General features: G+C 34.0%; 1 protein-coding gene across 2 annotated transcripts in view; it reads left to right on the top strand.

Annotated features, from left to right (window-relative positions):
- LOC106466546 (protein TANC2-like) overlaps window positions 1-9,837 on the top strand; it is a 62,991-nt gene that overhangs the window by 31,505 nt on the left and 21,649 nt on the right. For both annotated transcript variants that reach the window (XM_022394581.1, XM_022394580.1), the window contains exons 7-13: window positions 1,236-1,357; window positions 2,579-2,705; window positions 5,109-5,361; window positions 6,635-6,866; window positions 7,537-7,739; window positions 8,111-8,297; window positions 8,815-9,071. In XM_022394581.1, the coding sequence (XP_022250289.1) occupies window positions 1,236-1,357; window positions 2,579-2,705; window positions 5,109-5,361; window positions 6,635-6,866; window positions 7,537-7,739; window positions 8,111-8,297; window positions 8,815-9,071 (1,381 nt within the window). The remainder of the gene's footprint in view (window positions 1-1,235; window positions 1,358-2,578; window positions 2,706-5,108; window positions 5,362-6,634; window positions 6,867-7,536; window positions 7,740-8,110; window positions 8,298-8,814; window positions 9,072-9,837) is intronic.

Below are 9,837 nucleotides of genomic sequence, written 5' to 3'. Positions count from 1 at the left end.
GCTTATCACACGCCGATTACAGGTCAAGTTTCTTTTACCGATGAAGTTATATAATATCTTTATAAAACTACTAATAGCCCGAAGTGAATCCACTGAAGTTAAATGATTTGTTATGTTCGAAATTTTTAAATGTTCCTGGTCAAATACCTGAAGTTTTCCGATTAATAAGCGTTATAACAATCACGGTTATAGCCTCCGAAGTTTATAGAAAACCAGTAATAGATACTGTTTTTGTTGGTTATATTTATAGTCGTGTGGAGAGTTTCTCGAAAATTCAGATTACGTAACAATACAAAGCTACACTATCGTTTACGTACATACATATATTGTTGATTCTTACACTCGAGAATTTTCTACAACCTTAGAACATAGGCGAGAATTTCACAATACATGTTTAACAGTATACATTATGTACATTTCTAAATATTAATTTAATTTAAACAAACATCGATATTAAAATAAATGTATAATAATAAATCCGTCAAACACGCTAGCCTCCAAGCCACGTCCTGCCCTGAATGTACTTAAGGAACACTTAACAGGGAATGGAGATGTTGAGTTTAAGTAATTTCGTTATTTTACTACGAGGTCGCACGACCTATCCGGCCCGGCATGGCCAGGTGGTTAAGGCGCTCGACTCACAATCTGTGGGTCGCGGGTTCGAATCCCCGTCACACCAAACATGCTCGCCCTTTCAGCCGTGCGAGTGTTATAATGTGACGGTCAATCCCACTATTCTTTGGTAAAAGAGTAGCTCAAGAGTTGGCGGTGGATGGTGATGACTAGCTGCTTCCCCACTAGTCTTACACTGCTAAATTAGGGACGGCTAGCGCAGATAGCCCTCGTGTAGCTTTGCGCGAAATTGATAACAAACAAACAAACACGACCTGTCTAGTGTACTACTGATATACAGATTCCTTAATTAAGGACAAAGTACTTATCTATATAAAATATCCTAAACTATAAATTACTTTAAATTTAAGTCTTTTTACAAGAAACAAATTTATATACATATATTTTATAACACTTGAGAAAAGTTTTAATCCCAAAAATATCATGAACATCTCCATTTTTGGATTAAATAGTTTATACATATATTTTTTAAAAGTTGTCGCTGGTATTTCTCATTATCAGCTTTGTGTTCCAAAGTAATTTTTTGTTAGTATTGTCTACGAGAAAAATTCTGTTAAAGCAACATGAACATGTTAACGGCATATACTGACTATTTTAAACAGGCCTCAACCATGGCTACAAAGGCACTATAATCAACTTACAACCTCTCTTCTTTGAAGTGCCACAAAGTGATCCTGACCCTATATTTATTGGAAGACATTGGTTACTAAAAGAAATTGAACAAGTAGGTTTTTGATTTAAATTAGTTGGTAATAAAATATGAGGTTTTCTCGTATTAGAAACGGTTAAAACAGCACAAATATAAAGCATATTAATGTCTTATGTCGAGAAACAATAACAAATGGTGAAACGTATTTATAAATATTTTGGTACAGTAATAGTCAATGTTATATTACCGTTAATATTGCTCGTTGTGTATACTGTCAAAAGATTTGTAATTTTTCAGCTATAAGTCACTACAGTAATTTCAGACTATTAGGAAAGTTTAGTAATAAATAATATTAATAAAAATATGCATGTTCAAAAATTCTTCTGCTTTTCCATAGCAGTTTGTCCCTCAGTGGCACAGCAGGATGTCTGCGGACTTACGTCGCTAGAGATCGGGTTTCGATACCTTTGTTGGACAGAGCTCAGATAACCCATTGCATAGCTTTGTGCTTAACTACAAACAAACAAATCATAACAGTTTTGAGCTATAGTAAATCCTATTTCGCTAGTCAGTGTATTTAAACTTAATACTTCCTCAAAGAGCTTAGCTTTTACTTGGACTCTGTTTTTGCACAAATAATTTCACTATGCTAATTTTATCTTCGGATTAAAAAGAAATGTAAATGTAAAACTGTTATTTTGTTTGAGGTCAGATTTAATGTATAAGTAAACATTAGATCAGTATAATAAACTGTGTTTTTACATACATATTTATTTTCATCATTTGTATATTCTATACAGTGACGTGAGTATAGCTACAGTCTAGAAGTTTACTTACAGTAAATTCTAATAATATAATAGTGAATTATGTAAAAGATGAAATAAATCAGGTCTACATAAACTTGCAACTTATTACACATCTGCGCCACCTAGTAGTGAATACAGGAATTTGGTGTTTTGTGGGATTATTTGCTTCAAACTATAACAATGAAATATCAGTTTTACAAATCAGGTCTACATAAACTTGCAACTTATTACACATCTGCGCCACCTAGTAGTGAATACAGGAATTTGGTGTTTTGTGGGATTATTTGCTTCAAACTATAACAATGAACATATACAACATTGTAGATGTTAATTAAATAAACTTGTTTCTTGAACATTACTCGCAAATCTTGTTCAGGCTTGAATGAGACAATAGTTAAATGTAACTTACTGAAATTTTCTTCTGTTTTGAATGTCTCTAGTAATCTACCCTGTATATCCGAAGTTTTATTTTTTTTCTTTTTAATTTCAGATGCTAAATTTGGAAAGTGGTGGAATTGTAATATCTGGTGGACCTGGGAGTGGGAAAACAGCTATAGCGTTACAGCTTGTTGATCACAGTATATTCGGTCCTAAGAAAGATGAACATATATATCATGGTTTGTGATGAATAGTTCTACTACGTATCTATGATTTAAAATTTCATGTAGGGGATGCCCAGTTATGACGTCATGTTTATAGGCTACATTTTCATCCTTATCCCCCCTGTCCATTCTGGATGATGCCACACTAAGCCAGATATCCTTACTTCTTGTTGAAGGAGTAATAACAAAATGTTTCATTTTTACTTTTCTTTTCTCATTAAGAAATATTAGTAAAACTAGAATCACCTTTCCTCCCCACTTCCGGTGTATTGTTTTGAGTGCCTAATCTCGAAGTGATTTTACACTCTGTAATCCAGAGGGGAGTATCAAGGCTAGTGGCAAGCAAACAAAATTGAGCATATAGAGGGAGCATTCATTAAGAAAAGCCATTGTGTGAGAGGAGGTAAGTATCTAACAGAAAAACATTTTCTGTGTAGGAAAATTATAATTTTCACTTTCCAACAACTTTCTTATATAAATTACTATTATATATTTTTTATTTATCAAACAATGGTAGATATCATAAAGTGTTAATATATAAAGAGAAACGAAAAATTAGTATATACATACAAACAAATAAACGACTAGTCACAGACCTCCCCCTCCATCCTTTGCCACAGTTTAGGCTCATTTCACTATATCTCTCCTCCCTATCATATGGAGACGTCATTAATACATGGCCCTGATTCTTATAATGTTAATATTAAGTTTAATATATTCAATATTTGCTATCAGTTTTATTGATCAGATAGTTAATTCTAATTGAATTGGATGTGACTTAATCTTTCTTACTCGTATATATATGTGTTTTGGATATGATAATCTATTACTGGTAGACTCATGTAACGATTTGCCTACATAAGCAGGTTAATATTGCGTGCAGGTGATAATATAAAAAGCGTTTGAATGAGTGGACATTAAGGGTTTTTTTAATATTTTTATTTACTTCATTTTGTGCGGGAAAATATCGTCTACTAGAAATTTCAAAGTTCTAGCGACATGCTAGCTTCGACATATCTTTAACAAGTAAAAGTACCCGTCCCCAATGACGGAAAAGTTTATGTTAATTTATACAAAAGTATCCGTTCCCAGTGACGGAAAATGTTTAAATTAATCTATCATTTTAAATTATTTCACGGATATTGAAAAGGTTAATTGTGTTGCACTCTTGGTTTCACTCAAAGCTCTGAGCTACTTATACCCCCCACCGCGAAAAGCAATTGTTAGCATTTCAGTCATGCTAAGAGCCACTCAAAAATAACATACGGTAAATCTACGTTTTTATTCTTTAAGTTACGTCACATTTTGAAATGTGAATGATAGTGTGATTAATTCCTAAAAATTTAGTGTAGAATATCCTGCTTGAGAAATAAAGTTTGGCATCAACATTATTCGTGCCTGTTCTCCCGTCATTTCGAAAGTGAATGTTGAGCTTTGCCTGCATGCGCAGCTTTTGAAACGGGAAGCCTCACAGTAGCACAGCGGTATGTCTACGGACTTACAACCATAGAAACCGGGTTTCGATACCCGTGGTGGGCAGCGCACAGATAGCCTATTGTGTAGCTGTCTGCTTAACTACAAACAAACAAACAGAAACCGCGGTTCGCAATATATTTACGATTTCGAATGTCAGGTTATGAAGTGTGACTATGCAAAAACTAGACCAAACTTTTCTTGTAAAGACTTGGATATCTCGCCAAATCGATTGGCTGTAGCCGAAAACTGATAGGGAGTTTCTTAACTTGTATTATTACCAACTGAATTTTCTCGCTCCATCACTTCTAACACATGATAAATATTTTTCACGTGTGTTGACAACTGACATAATAAGAACTTATGCTCTGTTTTTATAATAAAAGTGGTTTAAAAATGTATATATACGTGTATATAAAAAATAAAGAGTCGTTAGAGTACTCTTATCAAAGCTCTCGAACAAATTAGACTTTAATTATAGTTATCCTTGCACAATTTTGTTTCAGTGTTTGGAGTTTTAAGTTCACCAGTAAAATTGGAAATGACTACCAGTCTTAATACCGAGTTGATTAAAAGATAAATTTGTAATGATCTTCACTTGTTTCTAAACAAGTTTCATGTTTTAGTTCCTATCGACTTCAAGTAGACTCTCATTTTTATATTAGTTTATATCTCGGGTACTTTCTTAAGGACCGTATATTCATTATACGTTATTGTATTGAAACAAAATAATTTCAAATAATTTGTAGTGGTAAAAGCAGAACTATGAGCTTTTCTTCCATCATAACACTACGTCATAGAAACAGGCTGTCGACTTTCAATTGGAGTGTACATGATAGTGTCTATACAATGTTTCAAATCAATCTTTTAAAATTGTTTAATTTCACAAAATCCTATTCGTACACGACGTGATAATTTAACTCTATTTTTCTGTTCCTTATTCAGATATAATCTTCAGTGACAGTAATGACTACATGTCAGTCAGCAGTGGAGGGGGTTCCTACCTCTACCAGTCTCGACTCAACCTAACTCAGGAGATTGCTCACGTTCTCGGGGGGCATGTGGTGGCGTACCACTTCTGCCAAGTTGACAACAATGTCACTTGCTTAGTTCCCGATTTCGTACATAGCATAGCTGCTCAACTATGCCAAGCGCCTCAACTAGTAGCCTATCGAGAACTTTTAATTCAAGAACCGAGGTTTGTAATTTGTAATGTTATTCTACAGAATTATAACTATAAGCACGGCAAATCTGATGCGTGCACACAAGCCCAACTTTATGATCTGCATAAATGTAAGAACACGCGGTTTCTGAACTGTTAGTATTGAATTAAAAGGTAACAAAAATGTTATTATATATATATGAATATGTTGCTTGTATATTTCACTTCATCCTAAGATGTGAAAATATCAGCTTAACTTAGTTCTTTCTACAAGAAACAAACTTTACCCTGCCAAGTAGGTGTTCGAAAAATTCCCATTATTGACCTCAAGGTTGTATTTCGTATCATTATTTCGGGTTTGTGTGTAAAATTTATTTAACCTAGTAGAGCTTTGGCTTTAATGGAATGCTCTAGTCTGCTTTTAGAATAGGACTACGTTTCGGTTTCTACACTGAGTCCTTTGTGAATACACTAAAACCAAATCTATACTATGCCTACACTGCCTAAAATACAGCCTGTTTTTAGAATTGGACTACGTTTTGGTTTCTATACTGAGGCCGTTGTCAGTGCATTAAAACCAGCTCTCTACTATGTGTACACTGCTTAAAATACTATTGAAACAACATTTCCTTAACCCTAAAAGTAATAATCAGACATTATTGGACGAATACGTCTGGTCAAAATTAGCAGCCTATGAGTTTGCCACCAAAAATATATGCCATGTTATATTCAGAAAATCCCAATACACAAAAAATTATAAAGCCACACTAATCAAATTGTGAAAAATCATTAGGTAAAGTCATGTTTTAGCAATTAATCAAATCTTATTTAACACGTCATATTAGTATCTTTTTTGGATTAAAGTGACATTAGATCAGCAAGTTATTTTCAAAATTTTGATATTTGTATCTTGAACCACATTGTGTATCATTGAAATATCAACATTTCAAAATCTGATCAAGAACAGAAGCTACTAAAAACATCGTCGAATTTATTAAGTTTAACAATCAGTATAATTAACCAAGATATCAGAATCCAAAGTTTACTACCGCAAGCACTTCTCTGTGAATAAATTAGTGATGAAGAATATTGATGTAAACTGATGAAGTGGTTTAAAGAGTCATATCAAAGTTGTTTTTTAGGTAATGCTAATGCTAGAACCACAGTTTTTATTTGTTTTGTATTGTTTTTAAACTAAGGGAGCAAAGCTTATTCACAGTATATGTCCAATTTAAGTAGTATATAGGCTTAATGTTATAAAACTGTATGTAGAATTATCATGTAAAATGAAACATTCCTGTCTTTAAAGGTACCAGCAAATGTTAAGCGTGGCCTCCTGTGTTACCAATGCTACCTCAGCCTTTGTACATGGCATACTAGAGCCGTTGAATACTTTGAGGAAATTTGGAAAGATTCCTAACACGACCTGTCTTCTAGTAATTGATGGGCTAAATGAAGCCGAGTTCCATAAACCAGACTTTGGTGACACGATTGCGTCTTTCCTGGCTAAACATATAAACTATTTTCCGTCATGGTTGAAGGTAAGAACAAATTTATTTTTCTGACGGTCCCTGAAGCAAGTAGTACCCTTCACAGCACGCATACACACACGTATGCAGGTATTGTTTAATATTCATAGATAGATAGGGCGATCGATTTGCAATCTGAGGGTCGCGGGTTCGAATCCCCGTCCCACCGATTATGTGTTGTTTTCTTGGTTGTTACTGGTTAGTATGACCTGTATAACTAAACAACATTAATAAATTCATTGTTTATTCTGCTACTTAAACGACAATGTAGAATTTCAAAAATGTTCTCGAGCTTGTACATTGTTTTGCTTTGTATATTTTCCCTTGAAATTATTTAAAATTAATCCTGATAACATAAGCATGTAAAGAACGTGTTATCTTGTTTTCTCTTCATGTTGTTAACAATCATCTCTTGTTTCAGGACTAAATTAAGCTCTTGGGTTGTTCCTTGACTAAATTATGCTCTTAGATTGTTCTAGGACTAAATTATGCTCTTGGGTTGTTTCATGACTAAATTATGCTCTTGGGTTGTTTCATGACTAAATTATGCTCTTGGGTTGTTCCATGACTAAATTATGCTCTTGGGTTGTTTCATGACTAAATTATGCTCTTAGATTGTTCTAGGACTAAATTATGCTCTTAGATTGTTCTAGGACTAAATTATGCTCTTGGGTTGTTCCAGGTAATTGTCACTGTACGCACAGCTTTCCAGGAAGTTACGAAACTTCTGCCTTTTCAACGTATCTCATTAGACAAGCTCGGAGGCAACGATAATCTCAAACGTGATGTATACGACTATGTTTTGTATAGGTTAGGATCCAGCTCTTCTATCCGAGAAAACATTACTATAAATAAAGGACAAGGAGAGGCTGCATCTCATACACGGTGAGTTCTAAAAATGTTTTCTGATGTTATTTATTTATAAAGATTTCAATTGCTGATGAATTAGTTAGTATCCAACTTTAGTTTCAGTTTCTTGACAGCTAAGGTTTCACTTGGTCGTTGTTGGAAATGCATATAATTTTAAAGTTATTTTCGTCTGTAGTTCCGTCACATACATCGTTTCGAAGCCTGTAGATGTTTAATGTATTCGCGTACGTAATATTATTTACCAGTCTATAAGTTTTTAACATTCATACCTGCGTTTACAATTTTACCCTATGAAATTAGTGACAATTACTAACATTACAGTTTGTTTCAAGTTCGCGTGATGTTCTCTTCTTTGACACGTGTTTTGCTTCAATTGTTTCTCGTAGGTTTGCGAATCACCTGATGTCTCTTAGCAAGGGTTGTATGTTGTATCTCAAACTGACATTAGATCTTATTGAGAACGGCCATCTGGTGGTCAAAAGCAGTAGCTATAATGTGGTGCCAGTCAGTTTGAGTGAAGTGTACCTATTGTCATTTAATCTGAAATTTACAACTATCAAGGCGTATGAAAGGGTAAGTTAAATATCACTTTTAGCTATAATATCAGAGTCTTATTATCTTGTCGTGATTCACTGAAATTGGGATTTGTGTCAATTTTAAGTATGCTGTACTCAATAACATATAATTATTTTCGTACATATAAAGTATGAGCTTCCAGCACCTAAAGTAGAATGGATGTTTTTACTTGAAACAAAGTAGGTTGATAATGACATTCCTTAATGATTGTTAATCTATTTAACAGTAGTTTAAAATCTTCTAGCCCCCTTTTCCCTCCAGGTGGCTCAGCGGTAAGTCGGAGGACTTGTAACTCTAAAAATTGTGTAACTTTGTGCTTAACAACAAACAAACACAATAAAAATTCAATGTTATGAAAGTTCTTAAGTAATGTTTTAGGCATAAACTACTGTGAAACCTCTAAAATTTCGTCTACATTTTCACTAACCTAATAAAAACCGAATGTGGTATATACTTTATTATTTTTTTTTCAGCACTGGCTGTTTAATTCTTCTATTTCTTCTTTTCAATGTAGGTAAGACCCCTGCTACAAGTTGTTCTGGCATCCCTTTGTCCTCTCAGCCCGTTTCAATTATTCAATATTGTGAATGCTGGATTTATTGACCAAGCTTATACATGGGACGATTTCTGTCAACGACTGGACATACTAATAACTAATAACTTTCTGGTCAGACGTCAAGACCAATGTCTGATGTTTTCACATCCAGCTTTAAGAGAGTGGCTGCAGAAAAGAGGGGAAAGTGAAAGCCCAAAGTTTCTATGCGATATTAAGTAAGTAAGCCACCTAATGAGCCACATCGCAAACTAGCACAATTAGAAATCTGTAATTAGAAATTAGAAATTGTTTGTTGGTTGGTTTTTACAGCAAACTACATTAGCCTCTTTGTTGTGTCCACCACGGATAATCGAACCCCGTATTTTAACGTTGTCAACTCTGTAGACTTACCGCTGTCCCATCAGGGGACCTTCGATAGAACGAAACAGTTTTTCTATGCAAATGTTTGCTCTATGAGGAAGTTTGTTTTCTATTCTTCCCAATATAAATCGTACAACATCAGAAATACATAGACCAGTAGTTTCTATGGATTTTTTCTAATATTTGTGAACATTAAAATGTTTTTGCATTTTGAATTAGGTAAAATGTTTCTTGAAATTTGTTGGTTCTCTAATTATTTCTGTCAAAAATAGCCTTCTAAATGTTAACTAAAGTTTAGTTTTACCGTCAGTCAGCGATAAATTTATGGATTTACAATGCTAGAATACGGGGCTAGATTCCCAGCCATTTACAGAGCGCTACAAAACTCAACAACTGATTTAAATATTTCATCTTATCAAAGTTTTTTGTCTTTTCCTATAAAAGATGTGTTAATTTAAAATATTTATATTGTCATAATCTATATAAATAACGTCAATATGTGTGTGTATCTGTTCCTTATACGTTTGCCCCCCAGTGGCACAGTGGTATGTTTGCGGACTTACAACACTAGAATCCGGGTTTCGATACCCGTGGTGGGCTGAGCACAGATAGCCCATTGTG

Source organism: Limulus polyphemus, unplaced genomic scaffold, assembly GCF_000517525.1.
Source record: "Limulus polyphemus unplaced genomic scaffold, Limulus_polyphemus-2.1.2 Scaffold2297, whole genome shotgun sequence".
In the NCBI taxonomy this organism is placed as follows: Eukaryota; Metazoa; Arthropoda; class Merostomata; order Xiphosura; family Limulidae; genus Limulus; species Limulus polyphemus.
Note: the sequence above shows the minus strand (reverse complement) of the source record. Positions and strands in the feature narration are given on the sequence as shown.